Source organism: Charadrius vociferus, unplaced genomic scaffold, assembly GCF_000708025.1.
Source record: "Charadrius vociferus isolate BGI_N301 unplaced genomic scaffold, ASM70802v2 scaffold332, whole genome shotgun sequence".
In the NCBI taxonomy this organism is placed as follows: domain Eukaryota; kingdom Metazoa; phylum Chordata; class Aves; order Charadriiformes; family Charadriidae; genus Charadrius; species Charadrius vociferus.
This window is the reverse complement of record NW_009647418.1, coordinates 182,054-203,737: the sequence shown is the minus strand read 5'-3', so window position 1 is coordinate 203,737 and position 21,684 is coordinate 182,054. Positions and strand designations below refer to the sequence as shown.

At 40.6% G+C, this 21,684-nt stretch overlaps 1 protein-coding gene across 1 annotated transcript in view; it reads right to left on the bottom strand.

The window, feature by feature from the left end:
* The window catches only part of TMEM132D (transmembrane protein 132D), a gene marked incomplete at its 5' end in the record, with an annotated part of 207,586 nt that overhangs the window by 23,269 nt on the left and 162,633 nt on the right, over window positions 1–21,684 (bottom strand). The window contains one exon of the mRNA XM_009880325.1: window positions 19,245–19,388. Within this exon, the coding sequence (XP_009878627.1) occupies window positions 19,245–19,388 (144 nt within the window). The remainder of the gene's footprint in view (window positions 1–19,244; window positions 19,389–21,684) is intronic.

Sequence of the window (21,684 nt, the reverse complement as noted above, 5' to 3'; positions counted from 1 at the left end):
TCAAGAGGATCAGAAATGCTCCAACTCTATGGATCACTGAGGATTGGAAGATGGCAGAATTACCATCTGCAGTAATTTTTCAGATCTGCCTAAACAAATGACTGTCATGAATGTTTTCCACAGCTGGACATACTGTTCCCTTCAGTTCAGTTTGAAGATTTCAGCGATTTTTAAGCCATATATTCAGATATGTAATGTACAACTTCTCCCATCTGTAGTCCATGCATACTATCTACAAGAAATGGGGGTTTCTGGGTAAAAAGGGAAACGAGTATTTCATCTTTGTTCCTTGGATTCAATATTGATTGCAAAAGCATATCCTGTTGTACTGGAAAATATATTTTGCACACTAACAGACAGAACAATGCAACCCATGTGAAAGCCTTAAAGCTCTTCTGAACTTCTAGACGGGAGACAAAAGCAGACTGCAGTGTTCAGCAGCCTTTCTGATGACCCAGAGTGAACTAAAGTCTTTGTAGCAACATAATTTATGTTGCTAGAATGCAGTTAAAGAAGTTTGCAGCGCACAAAGTAAATGTTATTTCATACTTTCTTCTTTCCTTATCATATGTGATAAAATGCTAAATATATTATTCTCACCTATATTTATAGCAATAATGGTGATAATTTACATCACTTTGTGAAGTATTCTGATGTGCAAGACAAGCCATTGCCTGATAATTGATTGCATTTCATTAAATCAAGAAAATTCAAGGAAAAAACATATTAAAAGGATGGGAGCAAAGTCGTTCTGTTTTCCTCATACAGCTAAACAAAGGCCTAATTTAGGACCAGTTAAATTACTATGGATCAATACTGTTTCATTTCTGTGTCTCTTTCTTTGCGCAATCTAATAAAATAATAACAACAGTGGTGATGATGATGAAAATTTTATATTTGAACTATTCCTATTACCTAATAGTGTCTCGGCATTTTGCAAAAGAAATCTCCCAACAACACTTTGTAAAGCACATCATAGTGAAGTCTCAGTTTTTATGACATAAACGTGTGTGCATGTCTCTGTGTGCATTTCTCACATAAATATGTGTTTATGTAGTATAGATATTATTATCCTCATTGTGCAAACCAAGGAATGAAACGTTCACATAGCTTTCCCATGGTCACAAAGTGCTGGGGAATGTTATCTGCAAATGCTATCTGGGGCTAGAAATGAAACCTCGTAACTCTAAGGTTTGAGAATAACCAACCAAACCATAAAAATAGCTATAATTAGCATAAAAAGGAAAGCCAGGCCAGCAATTATTTCCTCTCACAGACACAGTCTCAAAAAAATTATGAAACAGAAAACACACTCATGGAACGGGTAGCAATCCAGGTGAGGACTGAAGAGATGCAGTTTCTATTTCATCTCTGCCACCTGACCTCATAAAAGGCTTTGTTTTCTGCTCATTTCGTTCGTTCATTAATGTTTTATTCATCGCTGTTCAGGTTGTCACAGGACAGTCTCTGATAGGGAACTGCAGCTCCTCATCATTGAGACTTGGTGCTGTCTGGAGATGTAGGTGCCATCGCAAGATAAATGTGCTAAAAGAGACAGTAATAAACATGGTCAGAGCAAACATCTGTCTCGTGTCTGTGGCTCTCACAATTCAGGAGACAACAGAGCAGATATATAGATAGCATTCAGGCTATGATGCGCTTGGGGCTAATGGTCAGCAAATCAAATACAGTTCTTAAAACATGCTCAGGGTCAGTATAAGATTAGAAAAACATCAGCTTTTCTCACCATAATCTAAAAGAAAGCCAAATTGTGCTCTAGCTCTCAACCTGTCAGCCCTATTGCAGCTAATGGGGTTCCATGGCAGTGCAGTCCAGGTGCCATTTGGCCTTCAAGTGAAAAGTAGTTGATCTTGATGCTAACCTGAGCCTACAGCTCCTCTGAGCTTCCTTTCACTTTCAAAGAAATGACAAGAGGAACACATTCAATAAAACATTTCAGGAGCCGGTTTCAATGAGGATGGGGAATCGAAGGTGGAGGATAATTTGAAAGCATTTTGTAAGATTTTAGCTGCTTGCTCCCCACTGACTCCAATGGGAGTCACGCTTCTTTGATCTTCCAGATGCTTTCACACTCTTTCCCTCCCGACAAGCACTCATACCATGTATCTATTTACTGTTAAATCAAGGTAAGTCCTGAACTTTGATATCTGAACTATCTTCAAACAACCAAGAAGAAAGAACAGCCAGATTATGGGAAAGAGACTCCATCTGAAAGTATACTATCCTCTGGTATTGTCAGGTCTTGCATGTTCTCAGTGTTTAGGAATTGATGATGTTAATAACAAAGTTGCATAACCGATTAAGAAGCCCGGGTGAAGTTGTATCTCATGAGAAGACACCAGGGTGCAGAAGCTACAGGAATGAGCAGGCGTGGGTCTGCGCACTCAGTAGCGGGATCTCTTCCAGCAAACTGCTGTTTAAAGCCTATGATGAACTCTGGACACATAACAGAAGAACTGTACCAGTCAGCAGCTTGCTTCTCCCAGCACAGGCTGGAAGAAGCAGATCAGCTCCATGCACGCATTCTGGATGCAGGCAACAAAGATATGAAGACGAAAACAGATGAAGCCATGAGGAAATCTTTTAATTTGAATTTGGCCTTGTAACTGAAGAATGGTCTAATTAGTCAAAAAAATCTTCCAGATCCGCATAAAAGTGACGGGATTGTCAAGGACAGTGGAAGGACTTGGGTGTTGAGTTCCCAAGTGATCAGAAGTGGACATCAAATTCTCACAGTTCATGCTGAAAATCCCCCCCTGGAAATCAGGATTGCACCCCAGACAGAGGATGGGTGACTACTCTTCATCTAATTCATTACAGTTTTTAAACTGAGAGGCATAAGAAAGGGACTTTTGAACACCAGGATTTGCACTGAGTTCTGCAGCACCCTGGAGAGACCTGCATCTCCTTTCAAAGACTGATATACCCACCTCCAAAGAAACATTTATGAAAGCATATAACAGAATTGTCAAGCAGCAGCTCCATTTGCTCTTGCAGCGCTTAGAGACGTGTTACATCTTCACTGCTCCCTGAAAGAGCAGCGGCTGTTACTCACATATGAGCTGGTAGAAACGAACCTTCTAAAATAAAAGATCTCCTCTCAAAAATAGCACTCGTGGTATAGGGGAGTGAAAAGGGATATTAGCAGAGTTTTACATTCAATTATTGTTATTTATTGGAACGAGGCAGGTGATGGAGCCTTAGTCCTGGACCGTCTCTCATTCTGCCACAGATCACACAAATACCCAGCCGCAAGCCTAAAACCAATCAATTTTTACAACAAACCTGAGGCATTGGCTCCTCTTTCTCGACTCACTCCTGTCTAAGTAAGCTCAGAACCAGACCATACACATCAGTCCAGGGGATGCAGACTGTTTTCCCAAAAGCAGTGCTTCCAGAAGCGCTGCCAGGGCACCAGCTAATCTTCAGCACTTAGCTTTGCCGGTAGGGCTAGAGGGGAGGAAGAAAGCTGGCAAAGAAAGCGCATTCCATGAGCCTGGTGCTTTTTAGTTTGGCAACAAGTGCCCACATTTGTGAACTATGTTAGAGGTCTGAGTCCCTCACATACACCTACATGGAAGAGCAGAGCCGTTTTGCTCATTTTTTAGCACGATGTTATGATACCTTTTTTTTTCTTAAGCTTAGGAAATTCCCAGGAAGATGAGTGGAACTGCTAGTTCAAGAGTTAGAGGGATACGTGTTTCACTTCTTTACAGGGCACGCAAGTGATATGACAGTGCAGCCTGTCAGATCTTCTCTGGCATTTCACAGATACGCTTGCTCTTTTATAAAGACCTTATGGCCAAAACCCAGCAACACTCACGTATCTAGAGTCGATGCTGTGCCAGACATACTCAGCCTTTAGTGCTTCACTTATGCTAATGCACAAGTCCCCTGCATAAGCATACCCTGGCCTACACTGCAGGCACCTGGAGCAGCTGGGCATCTGCACCCTCTCCTCTTGGTTTCCAGACAACGTGAACAAACCGGACAGCTCAACTATATGCAAAGTTCCCTGGAAAAATGTACATATTAATGCCAAGCTCTCAGCACAGCGTGCTGGCAGGAGCTCACTCTGGTTTTGTCCTTCACACTCATCAGTAGGCTGAGGAGACAACTGATGACAAGGGCTAAATATTACTGTAAATGTACTGAGCTCAACCTGGTACCAGTTACAGCAGCTCATAAACTTACCTTTTTTATTTAAAACAGAGCAGAGACTGGGCTCATTTGCTATCCCTGTGCTCGCTAATCATGCACTTGTCATTGCGGCTTCAAAGTGGCAGATTCCAAGGTTTGCTGGGGTCCTGTTCCTCTCCCCCCTTTTCCTGCTGGAAGCCCGCCTGTGCCATCACTCAATGCACTCTACTTCAAGACCAATGATGAAAAAAGTTGCATGTGTCTGATGATTGCCACTCATCCATTCCCAGGGAGAGGAGGACTGAGAAAGAGGGAGCACTCCTTTGTGTGGGATGGCATTCAGTGGGCACCACAAAGCCTTCTGAAATTCTCCAAGAATTACTTGCTGTGAGATTTTTAGGTGAGTTATTAAACTCCCTATTTCCCCCTCAGGTGAATAAGGATTGTCTGCCTCAGGAAGATGCTATGAGGGACTCACTAAGATTATTCAGAATTTTTTTCAGAAGCAGAGGTGATCCTCACCATGCAAAATCACTTTATAGAAAGAGAAAAGCTGATTACAGGATATGTATAGTTCCTCCCTGGGCTCTTCTCTGCTGTGTCTCACCCTAACTCTATGTACCTATGTACGTATTTCAGTGGTCTGAGATACATAAGTTAAGAGGTTCTCTAATACTTTTCTTTTTACTTGTTTCAACAGCAGGACTCCATATGATGGAGAAGGAAAACGAAAGATGTGATATTTACAATAGAACTATGATTGGTGCAAAATCTCAGTGTGTAGTTATCGCGCCTATAGGACTGCTGGGGACCAAGCTACGCTTGTGGGCTTCCACGTTTTTGTGCATAAAGCAGTACTAAAAAAAGAGTTGTTCTGTCACCCTCAGATATTGAGAGGAGATCTTAGCACAGTTTCATCCGGATCTTTGAGCCTCTTCCCTCAGACATGTGCAGACAAGGGAGATTTTAGTTTCTTTGCACCTATAGATGGGTATGAGTGAATCCTGATAGGCTTTCACAAGCTAAAATAAATCTTTCCACATTAGCAGACACTTAGGTGGAGATGTCACTCACATGGCATCTGTGTCTGTCCTACCTGCTTTTTATGTACAAAACACCATCCACGGAAGAAGCCTAGCCAACTCATTTCACCAAGAGTGCTTTCTTCCAAATCCCCATAGCTGGCTAGCATGTAAATGTTGCTATTTAGGCTCTTTGGATCACAGCAATTTCTCATTCCCGTATCTACTTGTAAATCTTCTGACAAAATTTATGAGCAAAGATAATTTTCCAATGGAACAACGTAAGCTTCTTCCCCTTCTGCACAACTTCTTAATCAACTGTGTGTACTGCAGAAGCATGTTCCCTTGTAATATGTTATTTCTCTTACAATTTTAAAGTTCCTCTACTTTAAGTAAATCTGGCTGTTTCAGCTAAAAGTTTTGTAGCCTTAGGGATTCTCTGCCAGATGAGAGGATGATCTTTTTAACACCTTGAGTTTCTGACTTTCATATCTTTCATTAAATCAATCTCCCTTTCATGATTTATATTTATGCCAATGCCCAATTCTATTACAACTCTCTCTTCTGCTTTCTCAATTTTCTCTATTATTCTTTTTTGGGTTTATAATATCATTTCAGTGGCTAACTCATAGGCTGTCACTTCACATTTATGAACTGAAACATGAATGCGCATTATTACTTTATTTTTATGAAAATCCATGATAACTAATGCACTGATTCAATTCCTACCAAGAAGCTTTGTGTTTGGTTTCACGATATCTGGCCTCTAACCTCCATCCCTCCAAACAAACTTTTACATCTATATTTACATATTGGGATCATTACAGCTTTTTTATCTCCCTGTCCCAATGACTTCAGAAGTTATAATGGATTTAGGCAAGAGTTTAATTAGAAACTGCTCTTTCCCATATTTCATAGAAAAAATTTCAGGGAAAAATATGACTCTAACAAATTAAAGACTTGATGTAACCCCCTAAAAGCCCCAGGCTAGCCAGATAAGTGTTTAGTGGAACAGACAATTAGACAGTGGGAGATCATGGCGGTGCCCCGTTCCCTAGGAAGCTGGCATTCATTTTATACTGGTTTATGTCTTTGTAACAAAACCACTCTCAGTAGTTTGCCTCTGTTTTACAATGATACCAGTGCAGGCAGAATCGGATTACTTTCAGCAGGTCTCCTTCTTTGATGGCAGGGAGTATCTCCAAGTATCCTCAGATATACTCAGGCATAACTTGGTCCCCCAGCTCTGGCCCACCTGCACTCCTGTCATGCTAAAAAGGGGAAAGAAAACATATGAGGCTTTTCCGCTTATAGATAACTGGACTCATCACTGCAGTGTCAGCTTCTGACAAAAGAGTCAAGTTGAGGGTGTTCCCAGAAGGAGAAAACACACCAACTCCAGAAAAACCTGCCCGAGTGGTGGTCTCATTATGATTTAGCTCATTAAAACTCATTAAAACTCAGGGTATCCCTGAAGCACCCATGAAATCTGCTAGCAGCAAACTGGTTTACACAGGGACTAGGTTCCAGGAGACATAAATGCGTGTCTTCTAATTCCAATCTGTGTGCTGCAGATACCAGGTGGGTCTGAGCAGAGGGCCTTGCATCTAAAGCCTTTTCAAAAAGAAAATGTAATGATAGCTGAGTAATAAGTCTAAGGATTCAGCAGAATTTTCTACACTTACTGCAGCTGGATGAGAGTTTGTCTGCTTTTGGGTTGGTGGACATCACCTGCTTACTGCCAGACCATGCCAGGAATAGTGCAGATTTCATCCTGATCATGCACTTAAACTGATCTCTTGAATTACATTTTCCAATGAAACCTGAAGAGAAGTGCTCAACTCCTGTTAGACAATACAAGCTCAGGGACCTTAAATCACATTGAAAACTTCAGCCTTACAATCAAGTTGTTTTTCTAATCCTTTCTTGGATCCTTCACTAAACAAAAAATAGAGTAAGTGACAGATCAGACAAAGCTAATTATTACCAAATCTGGAGATATCCACTGTAAAATAAGGGACAGCTTATGGCCCCCTAAAGGATTGACATTGTCTTGACCTATCATATCAACCTCCGGCAAAAGTATATGATTAAACATAATTGTTTAAACTAGAAATTTGTAAACTTCTGATTATTTTACCCTTGGCAGTGTGTAACCAGATAACTCATCTTTTGCTGATGATTGAGTGGGAAAGAGACCATGACCCTTCTGCTATGGATCCCCCTCCACCAGCACAGTAACAGATTAGTTCTTTCTTTGCTTCCTGTGCTGTTGAGTGAAAGAAGTCCTCTCCCATCTAATATGCTTCTATCATTATCTTCATTCACATCCCCTAGTAATTGCTGATTTTTCTTTTCTACAGTTTTTCCATATTGGGCACACTTTATGACATTTAATATCTCATTTTATGCGCTCAGTTTTCTCAGAGCCTCAACAGCAACAAATGAACCAACCAGCCCATAAAGAAAACCCTTATCAGTAATTAGCCCTGCTGGAGACCAGATGATAACTGTCAGATCTGGATACTAAAAAGTACACGTACAGCTTTCCTAGCAGCCTGAGCTCCAAGGAAATAAATACCAATGAACGCAGCCCAGCTGAATCTACTTAGAGGAAAGAAAGCAGGAGATGAGATTAGACACACACATTGTTTAACCTGGGAACAAAGGGCAGAATTTGGAAAACTACTTGTCAAGGTGTCTTCAAAAATTAGTATAGTACATGCAACTGTATTGCCAGAGGGGCTGTTTCTTATCCCGTCTGCAGGCCTGTGTGAAATCCTTGTGATGAAATTCTCAGCCCTAGGGAAACAGTTGCTTTCAAGATTCGTTACAAGCTTGAAACTCAGCTCAGCATCATCAAAATGCGTGAAGAACTTTCAAGGAAACATGGGCTGTCTTATGGCTATGGCACTGAAACAGCTAAAAATGGCTCTGGCTGATCTTTGCTTTCAGCGTTAAGCTGATGCCAAACTAAACCATCCAGTGATGGTGAGAGCTGTGCTTAGACACAAAATTTTCCCAATAAGGACTATACTTTCTCTTCTCTTCATCAAATAAAGTGCAGAGCAATCCCATTAACTACACTGGGTTACCTCTGGATTTTCAGTGGCAGAAATGACATCCAATCATTAGCAGAAATTTCATGTGTGCATGTGAGACTGGCCCTGATTTTTTCTTTTAGTGACAGTCAAGTGCAATTAATCTAATGCTTACAGACGACGTATAAAATGTAGTTTCATACACAGCCATCGTGCCTTTAGGTGCCTAGTCACCATGGCAAATGATACCTTCCTTCATTACCGAAGTTTCACTTCTCCCTCTCTGGCTTTTACTAGAATGAAATGGAGCATGTAATGGAACGTCATGTTCATAGGTTTCATTTTGGTATCAGCTCCAGGTCTGCACAAAATCTCAAACACCACAACAGCTTTTCACACGCTCACAAATGCTAAAAGAAATTGCTGAAGGCATGCAAATCCCGAAGTCTAAAGAAGATGCCCTAAATTTACTCAAACAAAACCCCTTTACACTTGCAAAATAATTACCTGCTTGCAAATAATCAGGTAATTTTTAATGGTTATTATATGGATGAGATTATATAAAGTTGGGAGAAAATATCAGCTTTCTATAATACCCACCTGCTCTAAATACACAGTTATACTTTAACTAAAATTGAAGAGCCATTAAGACCAGTTTTTGTAGGTGTTTATGTTTCTAATTCTCAATTAAATTAATTGGATTTGAATGCCTAAATAGCTTCAAAAATCAGGCTTATCATCAAATAACCAGTTAAACAAGGCAATGCTGCAAAACAAGGCTGAAACCGGAAAGTTGTTCAGCATTTCTACGGGCAGCTGATGTGGGAAAAATAATAGTTGCAATGTCTCCTACAAACGAATACAACACCTGAGCCACAATCTTAGAAAAGGCAATAGACCAGATCCTGTCACATGCGTAAAGCACGAGAACTGTTACAGATAATTATTTTTTTATAATAAACTGGACTCAGATAACTCCTTGTTTCTGACATCTGAAAGCAGTTTTCAGATGTATTTTACTTGTTTACCTTCTTATGCTCTTGGAAATCTTTCAGAAGTAGTATATTAATTTTACAAGTAACTACAAAGAAAACAAGTAAATAGGTAGCCAAAAGTCATGATGGAAAACCAGGGAAGAGTTGAGGGCACAAGCCAGGACTACACTGCACTTGACAGAATGAAACAATGCAAAAACATCTGCCTCCAAAACATACTCATTCTGACCTATTTAAGGATAACTATTTTTTTATTTGATTATGGCACACCAAAAACATATCTGAAGAAGGATTAATTGGCCCTTCATAGGATACATTTGCTCTCCTGAAGCTTACCTGTCCCCCTAAGAGGAAGTTGAGCACTTCTGCAAATCTTAAATAAGGAACTGCAGGATCCAGAAATGCAGTCAGTGGTGCTTATGAGACATTAGGATCCCACTAGATTATTTATTTTCTGGAAGCCTTCAGAAAAGTTTAGCAATGAGACTGATACAAGGTTAAAAACTGGCAACCCACTAGGTAGGTAAGGGCAGAAGCACAGAGAAAAATACTTAAGACACTGCGAGCACAGAAAAATAGCAAAAGCAGCAGCAACAGACAGTATGGAGCAGCTGGACAGCCACTACAGAAGAACTTCAGGAGGAGTGAGAGATGAGGCTGAGTTGAGATGATGGGTGGGTTGGGTATCGCTAGCTGAATGTTAGTGACAACAGCAGCTAACAGACTCAAGCACTGGGGGAAGAAGCATATTTTTATTTTACATCTATTTTTATTTTAATAATACCAATCCCTTCTATAGCTAATTCAACACCCTGCAAATTACAAGCAGGTGGACACATCATCTCCCATAAGTTGTCTTCGATTCATTTTCCTGCACATATATGGAAGGGAAGAGAGACAAGAAAACCTGTTCTGTGGATATAGATGTCTTGTTGTTACAGCTGTAGCAGGACAGTGATCTGCAAGATCCCTTCCTGAATTTAGAAGTGCTCTGCACTCAGAAATTCACGTATTGCTCTCCATGGCACCGTTCACCCTCTAGATTTGCGTCTATATTTCTTCTCTCCTTATTAATTAATCCTTGATCTGGGAAATAGTGAGCCTAAATTATCTGCCTAAAACAAAATAGAAAAATAATTTGAAAAGTACCCTATTTCAGTGGATCAGCCACAAAGGTCTGAAACTTACCTTCCCTAAGTCAATTCATTTAGCCTGTGGCCTGATGTACAAAGTCCTTGTCTTTTAAGCTTCAGGCAAAGAGGGTTACATGCTTGCCTCAATAAGGTCCTAGAAAGTAATGCAAAACGGTCCAGACAGTGGGTAAGAGGGAAGGAATCTTCAGTCAGCAGTCCTGCACACTTTGTTAAATAAGAAATCTGGAAATATTTCTAAATCCTTACTCAGCCACTAATATTTTATCATGACAGTAATTTTTATGTACTGTGATTAAGTTACATTTAACAGGACTGCTTCCTAAAGAGTCTGTGCTCTGTCCTAGTTAGGGTTATGTATATTATTAACCACCATAACGATAACTATTAGATACTCCATTTTATGTAAAGATCTCAAAGGATTTTTCAAGGATTTAGTATTAATGCTCTTTATCTGTCAAGGTAATTCAGAACCGTTATGTATCTTTTGTATATGTCTATGCTGAGACAGATCAAATAAATGACACGCCAAAGATCCCAATAGCACACCAATGTCACACCTGAATGCATACACCAGAGCCCACACTATAACCAGTACATTTCAGTGCAGCATCTGAAAATCCATCCAATGGGTTATCCAACTGTTACCCAATCTTATTAAGGCAGACGCAAATGAAATGAAAACCAAGTGTCATACACTGTATGCAGACTGAGCCCTTGTTAGAATCTGCAATGCCTAAAATCCCAACCCAGGTTTAACCACTAGAGCATCCTTCCTTTCTCCATTAGCAACGAAGAAGAGAGAACTGGACATGATTACAAGTCCGGGGCTCATTATGTCCTTTTAACCTCTTAGCCTTCCTAACACTTGTAGCCTCTTTTTTTCCTTCACATATGTATATCCTAAATAAACCGCTTGTTCTTCCAATTGCCTCTGATAACTCTAGGAGTTCTCCAAGTATTCCATAGCTAATATTCAGGATGTTTCTGAACTGATCAGCAGTTTCTCTACTAACTCTGGATCACCAGTCTAATTTTCAGCTACTATTAAGCAATATAGTACTGTTACAGTCACGAGATCTAAGCATATTTTGATCAGGCAAAAATATCTCGTCACATGTATTTTTATTTTAATAAAACCAACCTCTTTCATAGCTAATACAACATCTGGACAATCCTGCAAATTACAAGCAAAAGCAAAGTCATTTAGTGGCTATGCTGTATCTGATATGTCCAAAAAAATCCTAAATTGGGCTGAGAAGACAAGAATTTGTATGGCATATTTTAACTTTTTACTGCGTGGTAATAAAGCAACATACAGTTTTATGTCATGGTCTGGAGGATGGCTTAGAGCAGGCAGGAAGAGCTATAAATACCTGCTGCAACCTGCTGTAGGTGACCCTGCTCTGGCAGGGGGGTTGGACTAGATGATCTCCAGAGGTCCCTTCCAACCCTGACCATTCTGTGATTCTGTGATTCTGTAAATACCTCATCTTCTAAAAGCAAGGCAGTCACTGGAAGTGAAGAACACAGACAGTTTTAAAGCTAAAGGGAACTTTTTAAGAGAAAGAAACACAACTTATAATGATTAATGCAAGTTCCTGTTTTGGAGACAGGTGCTATTGGATGATCTGAGCCCAAGTTAGCTTTCATTTCTATCAGTGTAACATCATGTGCCTCAGTAATGCACTGCTGGTTTAGCCCTGTGGAAGAAAGAAGAGAACTAATTTCCCTTTGTGTTCAGCTTGTCTCTTCCTTACTTCCTCAGCACATTTTTTCTAGAGATCCGCCAATCTCTTTTCATTGAGATGACGAAGCACTTCTCAGTACTGGAATTCAGTAACACAATGAGTTGGGTTTTGAAAGCAGTTACAAAAGTAGGACCCCTCATCCCCTTGGAAAGGCAAGGTGATTTTGATGTTCCTACACGGGTATCTTTCACTGTACAAATCTGACACGCAGAAACAGGTGAGTCACTTGGAAGATCTTCTTCACGATAGCTCCTGAGCATCTTCACTGGGGGATTCACAGGCACAGGGCCAGGATAAGCCTTTTACATGGATGGTATCAGACTAATGATGTGAGAGCATGGGAATGCCTGTGCAAAGCCATAATTTCACATGTCATTTAAGTGAATATACAATACAAAAAAGCACTCCTGGCCATCTCTCACCCTCAGCTACTGATTCCTGCTCTGATGTCACTTCTTTCCCAGTGCTGGCACAAGCATCGTGAGCATCTGAAATGCACTCAGTCAGGGAGCAGGGAGCTGAGCAGGGAGACAGCATATTCACCAAAAAAAATAAATTGATTCACTTTTACTCAGCTGCACTCATGGCCAGCAGAGAGACAGGGATGGCAGCTCCGTGTTAGTTAAACAGTCACAGAATTGCACCTTAGCAATTGTTTAATACATGAGGGACATTAATCTTTTGGGTTCAGCAAGTGGTTAGATCTGCTCAGTCAGCTCACGCAAACACCCAGGCTCTGAGACTGAGCAACCTTTTCCAGAATTTCAAAGCTGCTTTCTTAAAAACAACCTCTCCTCCAACTCCAGGGAAAAAAAACAAAACTCCAAAATACAAAATATGAAATTTGAAATGATCTACCTGTGAAAAAAACCTGCCCTGCAAGTCCAGTTATTATAATTTCTTTCTTACTTTTCACAATCATAGCTGACTACTAGCTGAGACTCTACATCTTTTTATAAACAATTCAGATCAGCAGCTAAGAAGAAGGGAAGCCACGATCCCTGCCCCATTATTCAAAAGAATTCCTCACTCAGATCCTCTTTGGTATCGCTGTTTGGATATTCTTTAGATTTTTGCCTTGTTCTTAGTATGGTAATAGACATATTCCTTCCCGTGAAGGAACAGAAATACCCACAGAAAGAAATAAACGATTATCCCTGGCTCTAGAAGAACACATATTCTTTCCCATTAAGCACAAAGAGACAGGTTTCTTGGCATCTTCTGTAGAATTTTGAGGAAGCCTCAATTTAGGAATTATTTAGATTTTTACGTTACAAAGAAATTTTGTATCTTTTATGCTTACAGCCTTTTATAAATATAAAGAAACTGTAGTCAATTGTCCCAGTCACACTGGGATTTTCAGTACAGACGATTACAAAAAGGCAAACAACTCCGCAGAAACCTTGTTATTTCTCAAGATTCACATCAGAATGATAAATTGGCAGAATATGAAAGAGAGAAATCCAGTAACTTCAACAGCTTTAGGTGAGTTTCAGATGATTCCTGGGAGATGTGGGACTCTCATATCAGTTCTACATTCAGAACTCATCTTAGCCATGTCTGCTCTTCACACCAGAAACAGATTAAAATTCTTCCTTCTCCCTTTATAACCAACATTAACAGCACATGGACTGAACTCAGCAGTTATTATTACAACTTTTATTTTCAATAGTGCATTTTTCTGAGTTTGTCCTGTCTCCCGATTACTAGAGCAGATCAGAAAAAGTATTTTCTTTTTCACAGTGGCTTCATCCTAAGGTGAAAAGTTCAGAAAGATTCTGATGTCAGGAATACTGAAACTGAATTGAAATGACAGGACATGATTTTATCATTTTCTATCAAAATGAAATGTTTAGACATGGCAGAAAATAAAAACATCCATTTGCTGACTTAAATCAAATGTTTGTTTCAAGACAGATCAAAATTATTTGGGATGGAACAAGGCAGTTCAGCTGGTGAGAAAAACCACAATATATTGTGGAAAACCATGGCAGACCGAACTTGATCTTCACCCAGCCCTCAAGGCAAAGATTTATTTTCTCATTATAAAATTCAGTTCTACACAACCATATTCTGTGCAAGTGTTCAATCTAGACAAAATCCCGTTTGCTGATGGGAAAGTATTTTCTTTGATATGATTCAACAAACTATGCTGATTACATCTGCTTTTTTCTTTCTATTTGGGTCCTCTGAACCCTGCGTGACCAAAATGCATGTGACAACCTCACCTGAACGCAACACTGCACGTTCTGGTGAGCTAGTTTAATAGATCATTGCCTCTGAAACAGGGGCTCGCTCTTCCTCACTCCTCCCCCTCTCCAGCTTTGCTGCGCCCCCACTGCAGGACGCTTTCTCCTCCTTCTGTCCTCCTCCCCCCACCAACTCACGGGAGCAAGCACCAGGGAAGGGTGAACACTTGGCTTCCCCCTGTTGACTGGGTGAGCCATGAGTCTCAATCGACACATAACGCGCATCTCAAACCACTCTTAGCTCGGCTTAAACTCGAGAGATCACAGGGAAACTGGGATTCTTCATACTCTTTTGCTTTTAGATTTTTGTGTATCTTTGCAGTACCTCCATTTTGGAGGCCCATGCCTCTGACCTGCAGCCATGAGGGTTTTCTTTCAGTTGAAAGCTGGAACTGAAAACTTGTGTAATCACATGCATCCAAGAACGTGTTGTAAAAAGAATATCAAATGTACTGCCACTAGCAATATGGTTGTGAAATCTGCAGCACTGGAACTGCCAATGCTAAACTAAGGAGCAGATAACATCCTGGTCCTGCTTATCTTCTCCCTTTGATTTTTTACTCTGTCACTCCACTGGTTTTAGAAGAATTCAACTTTTCCCTGAAGTGCACCAGTGTAAGGAAGAGGAGAAACAGCTGTTAAAAGTTTAATGTTTTAAGAAAGCTATAGCTTCAGGCTATTTCAAATGCTCGGATGCTTCAGTTTTTTGTAAAGTCTGGCACTTGATGAAGATGAAGTTATTTTGCCACTGATAAAACCGCACTGTTACTGAGAGATTGCAGTAATATCTTACAAATCGCCAAGCGTGTTGTTATCCCCTCTAACACAGAGCAGAGCGAACAGAACAAAGCAGGTACCAACCCTTCGCTCGCTCCACGGTAACTTCCTACCACGCAGCTGTGGCTGGAGCGGGCTGGCTCTGCAACCCTACAGCCGCTCGGCAAACAGCCTGCAGGGATAAAACATTACCGCTTCGCTCCTCACGCAAAGCCAGAAAGATGAGACCTGGCAGAGGACAAGCACAAACACCAGGCGATCGTCCCACGGCCAGAACTGGTTGTAGAGCTGCTGCTTTGGGAAACGGGAATTCAGAGCAGGAGGCCACGCTGTGACACCCTGCACGGCCTCTGTCCCCCTCTGGGACACAGCCCCACGGCGCTGTGCCAAGTCCCAGGTTGGGCGAAGGATACCCATAGTAAGAACCCTCCTTTCACTCCGTCTGCCCCAGGAGTTTGCTTGTAATATGAACAAAAGTCTACATGACTGTCCTCCTGTTACACAGATCTAAGAAAAACACAAGATGCTCTAGAAGGAAATAAGCTGAGGTATTTTGTTAGGAAAGCACATAATTTTGGATAACACACAGATTTGGAATGGAGTCCTCTACAAAATACAAGGCATAATATTAAAAAGGGCCAGAGAAACTGTATCCTGTTCCCGGTGTTGGCACCATTCACTGTGTGACTTCTGGCAAGTGGCTTCTGGACAGAGCTGAGAATATATTGGAATTTTTAGTTAACTGATCAAACAAAACGAACCTAAAGGTGTTTTCATTTCAGAGCAACCAAAATGCAGATTTTCAATCAACTCATCAAATTGAAAAACCCAGAGCATTGGAAAGTGTTGCTTTGGAGACTTTCAGGCTTTGTTGAGCCTTGAAAAAATGGCCATTTTGAAATGCAAATGTCTTTTCAAAATGAAAGATTAAAAGCTGCTCCTCATTCTTGATTTAAATCTTGAGAATTTGATCCATATTAACAACTCAGCAAAAAAAAATCTGCTCACCAATCTCTCGCTTTGCCATGAGGTGAGTAGGAGGTTTACCATCTACTTCAATGGTCGAACTTTCTTACAGCACTCCAAAATTCTCACCTTAGCTTGTCTGTGTTTCTGTGAAACAGAGCTTATAACATGCCTCCATTTTTTGGCATGGTTACTCTGTCATGGTGGACCAAATAAATTCAGATAATCATTTTTCAATAAGAATATTGTTTCAATGGACTAGATTTTGTCCTGACTTATTCAGCCAAGTTCAAGTAGATGCAGTTTGGCAGAAAACAAGTCAGTGCAGAATGTGGTCCAGCTCTTTGAAGTCTCAGATGAAAGAAATGAGTAATAAATGCGGCCCCTGAAACTAAAAGAAGAATGAGGTATCCTCAATTCTGCAAGGAAAATGAACTTAAACACATCATTAACCTACACCAAAAAAAATAGGAATAAAAACTAAGCCACAAAGATGTAATCAATCTGTTAGATGCTACCTGACAGATGCATTGAAAAACAGCAACAGTAAAGACACAAAGAAATGTAATCTTAATCTTTATATTTCAATGGGCATTTTAAGCAGACTTTTTCTTCCATTTTATATTCACTACTCTAATGCCCAGAGAACAGAAACTCTAATTACTGTTGCATGCTGAAGGCTGGCCAGTAATTATATATCTTTATCTTCATTAGATAGGATGTCTGTGAATGAGGCTTCGTCTGAAACAGAGCAGGTAAACTGGAAACTCGGAGACACGTTTTCAATTAAGAGCTCACTTTAAACTGGTGACCCATTTTAATGCCGCTGAAACCTGCCTTCCTGCTGTGGAGGAGTGAACTATCAGGGGATGTTTGCAGAAGCCCTGAATGTCTTGATCTCTGACTAGTGGTTTCCTGTCTTGCCATAGGGCCTATCATTAGCATCACTGTGCATCGGTATATATATGGATAATAGTAAGCACACGAGCCTTTATTGGTATATTCGTGTACTTACAATTAATGACAGATATACACTTACGCAGTGCTACCAATTTAACCTCTCTGTCAGGGTTAGAGCTGAGCATATTGTATACCACAAGCTGTTGCAGATTTATATCAGATAAAACCATTACACAAATATCCAATGAACACGTGAAATCATTCTGATGAACTAAAACTTCAGAAAACAAAACTGATTTTTAAAATATCTTCCGAATTATATATTTGCTTTCAAATTCTTTTTTCCAGTCCTCTGAAAAAAATAAAAAGTTAATGAGTGAAGACTTAGTCCATTAACTTCCATGACACAAGAAAAGGATCCCAAATAATTTCTTTCTGTTTTTAACCCTAGACTCAGTCCAACAGTTTGCCATATTTAGCAGATTTACCAGATTCAAAGGGCTTCACAGAAGCCAAAAAAAAAAGGCTCTATTAAGATGGCCAGAAAGACATATTTAATCAGAAAATATCAACATCATGGCTATTCAGACAAATAGAAATCCTGAGTAGATGCTAAAAGGGAAACATAAGAAACGCTAGACTTCAAAATTGCTTGGGTTCATCTTGTTTATAAGAAATTATCGTGAAGAAATTACTTAAAACAAGTCCAATATGTGTAAAAATTGCAACTTTTTGACAAAAAAAAATTAAATCTGTTTAGAGATAGCTCACGAAAGATGATTTAAACCTACACTGAGGTTTATTCTTCAATTACCCTGCTCCAAGTTGTCGCTCCAGCTGTGACATGAAGTTACTAAACTTGTAGGCATGTCTGAAACTCCCAGCAGTTTCCCGTATGACCGTAACAACCAAGTACCTACACTCACCTTTGCCTATAAAGGCAAAAAATGTCCACTAGGAAGAGTCTTTTCCAGCTAATGGGGCCCAGGGAGGCTAGCTTTGGAGCTAAACACTACCCTCAGCTGTTTGAATAGAAATTAAGATGAACTAACATAACAGGGAGAAAGCTTAGCATTCCCGTCAGCTTTAAGCTAAGGCAAATTTCACAAAGGCCAAGTCCTCAATATGGTGCAGTTCACAAAAGTTAATGGGATAACAGTGATTTCCAGCAGCTGGAGGGGTGGCCCGTACTATTTGTAATCGTTTTGTGACATGCTGGTTATGTTAAAAAAAAATTCAATTTTAACTTTTATTTGTAGCCGTGTCTCTTGTTTCCTCTTCTAAAGTGAAAGCCACAGATGAGTTTGTGAAAAGATAAAAGCTGCTGTAGACAAGCCAACGTTTCTGTCAGCATGCTGAAATACTTTCCACAGTCTCCCACAATCACCACTGCTGACCATGTCCTTCCACTACCATTCATGTGTGTTAACCGCTAATCAAGCTGAGTAGGAATATGCAGGATTCTTACAAGCTTTTAGTATTATTGGCACAAGCCGAAAGCCTTCAAGAAGCAGAAATTTTCTTGAGGGTCCAGTCTGACTCTAAGATTTCAGTAATAAAAAGGCTCTTAAAGGCATCCATGCAAGCTCTCTCCTCACCACTGGCTAGGTGACACTGTGCGGCAAAACTAATTGTAGCGGTGTATTATTGCCTGCCATTTATGTTTCAAGGAAGTTTAGGCTATAGAGCTGTTGTACAGAGTAAATCCACTGGTCAAGTGTCTTATCCAGTAGTTCCCAGTTCATGATTGGTGGCCAACATGTTACCTTCCTTCCTTCCTAGTAGCAATTGTGAGCAAAGAAAATTCCAAATTTAAAGCTAATATTGTTTGCAATACACTACTGGCTCAGTACCAAGAAGAGACCCAAGCTTTGAGTCACACAGCTCCTGTTCCAATGTGGCAAACCAACTTCAGAGGAATTACTTCCTTCTCTAGAACATCAGCTGACGGCATTCATGAACCTACACAGCCCATATAGCTGAAAAGTAAAAGGCAAAGGCAGAGTGAACTCCGAAAATACTTCAAAAGTGGGAAGTAACAGACAATTCCAAGTATTCGATGTGAAGGACAGAAAATGTGCAATTTTGTGTTTGTTTTATTGCTCCACTGAACCAATCTATATGTAACAGCAATAATAAACCTTTGTCTTCCAGCAGCAGAACAGTTAGGAGTGTGAAAGAACTTGTCACAATAGAGAACACCACTGTGTAATGGAGCAATATGATCCTACCTTAATGACATCTTCATCTGAAGATCTGCACTCCACAGATTCCAGAAGATCAGTCACAGTCCCATCGTCTTCCACAGAGATCACTTTGACAGGGACAGCCACTGTTTTCCCAGTAAGAATAGCTGTATTCAGGATCTCTGCTTCCTAAGAGACCAAAAAAAAGTCCTTTAATATATTTTGCTATTAATTCATTAGTACCACCTAGATTCAGCTTTACTTTAATTTCTAATGGCTATGCCAAGAACTGTTCCGAGTACAGCAGGCAGGAAAGACAAATTTCCTCCCTTCAATCCTGGAACCAAACTCCCAGTTCTGATTCAGATATTTGTCATACCCTAATTGCTATTTCATGAATGCTCATCAAGTGTCAGAGCAACCTAACACCCGAGGAATGACCCTGCACCACATAAACAAGATGTGCCTTGCATCTAGCAACAGTGAAATCTCCATCCTGAGGAGCTCACCAATGATCTTGCTGATCACATAAAAGTAATGTCTTAAGTCTTGTTGTTCTACCCAAAAGCTGTTTTCTGAAATGTTTTCTACAAAGACTGAAATTCTATGACACTATTGGACAAATACTGTCAACGTTTAGACAAAAGACATACTGAATAATTGTTAAGGAACAAGTTTGGCTTGAGGACAGTCAGAAATCCACTTTGTCCCAAATCCCCTGGATGATAACAAGTCCCTGCAGTGTAGGGTGGTGCCTTCTGCAATACAAACGCTTTCTAACTTCCAGCCTGTGGACTTCCTGCACAGGGACAATAGCTGCTCCAAAAGCCAGTTAGAAATGGCACATGAAACCATCTGGCACGCCAGGTGTGCTCTAGCACAGTCTCTGACCGCACGTTTGGTGGGACACTCAGGCTGGCCATGTGTATGGAAGCAACTCCAGTCTTACAGGCAGGCTCTAGGTTGCTCTTTGGGATGCAATGTTGGCCGATTCAACTTAAATCTACCAATTCACAGCCTCTAAAAGGGGCTAGTGGCACTGTCTGTCATGGCAGATAAGACCTGGTTTCCCCTGCTCTGCCTCCTAGGGAATTAGTTTAAGAGTGCCACCATTCTGGTCCTGCATAATAACTACGCGTACCACAGGACTGTGGTGAATCAGACCCTCGTCAGGTTTTGTAGGACTTATTCTGGCTCTTGTTGGGTAATGGTGGGCAAGCACTTATTCACAATTGTTTCTTTATCTCTTCATGAGGTTCCCAAAAAGGAAGGATACTGAGAAGGGCCTGGTCTCTTTAAACAAAATGAACTCTGCAGCGACCTGTGCCTCTGGTATGTCATTGTTGTGATGACGATTATTGCAAAATGCATTCCTTCTGTTTGTTTTATCACTTCTAATTTAAAAGCGCTGAGTTCTGATTATATGAAGAGCACGAGACTAAACAGCACTCTGGGTTACCTGGGTGTCACACCAGTCTCGCACAGCAGGTATCACCGACGTGCCAAGATACACAGAGAGCGCAAATTGGTGCCTGAATTCTTCCGCTCCTCATTGCAAGACTTTGCTCATTCCTGGAAAGGCCTCAGAGCTTTTCAGAACTGTGCCTGCGAATCACAGACTATCCCGTAGAACAAGAGGCTCTTGATTTTAGCTGGCTCTTGTGAAATAAAAGCTTCCAAAGCCCCCCAAGTGCTAACTTCTCATTATCTAAATAGCTCACGCTATGAGCTCTGAGATTGACCTGATTTTACTTGTGGAAGACAACAAAGTGGGAGATTGAAACCAAGTTACCAGAAGATGATGACTCCCCCTACTGCCTCTTGGGCTAAAGAGGAGAAGCAGGGATTTCTCTCATCTAAAGGATACGGATCAAAAAGACCTTTTCCTGTTACTTAAAGAAACAGAGACACTTTATTCAGACTCAAAGCAATATTTAAAGAAAGAAAGAAAGAAAAAACCTCCTGGTCTTTTGATAGCTGCTTTGCTAAAGTTTCCCCATCCTCACCGTGATCTTTAGGGGAGGGTGAAATAGGATTTCACAAAAAGAGAACTTAAGAAGAAAATCCTCTCCCTCCCTCAGCACAAAAGCCCTTCAGATATTTTGAAATTATAATTCACACAAAGGTGAGAATATCTGCCTGTACCGTAAGGCCCTTCTGTCTTGAGTGCACATTTGTTCTCAGCAGAGAATATATTATTCAAGCAACTGAGATCTCAGTAAGATTTGCAATTAAGTTTCCAGGTTCTTTTATTTTTTCCACATCTGGGCTTTGCAGCAAAGTTACTGCATGCAGGTTATTTAGATACGTTTGCCACTCTCCTGTAGGCTCCACAGAGCTGCAAATGGGGGCAGCTTGACAGAACAAGTGCTATTAAGCACCCACGATAATTACAGAACCCAGGCATCAGGGCCTGGTTTTGCAAACACTTGGGCATGAATCTCATTTCATTGGGACTATTGGAGGCCGTACCCCGTGCCTAGCT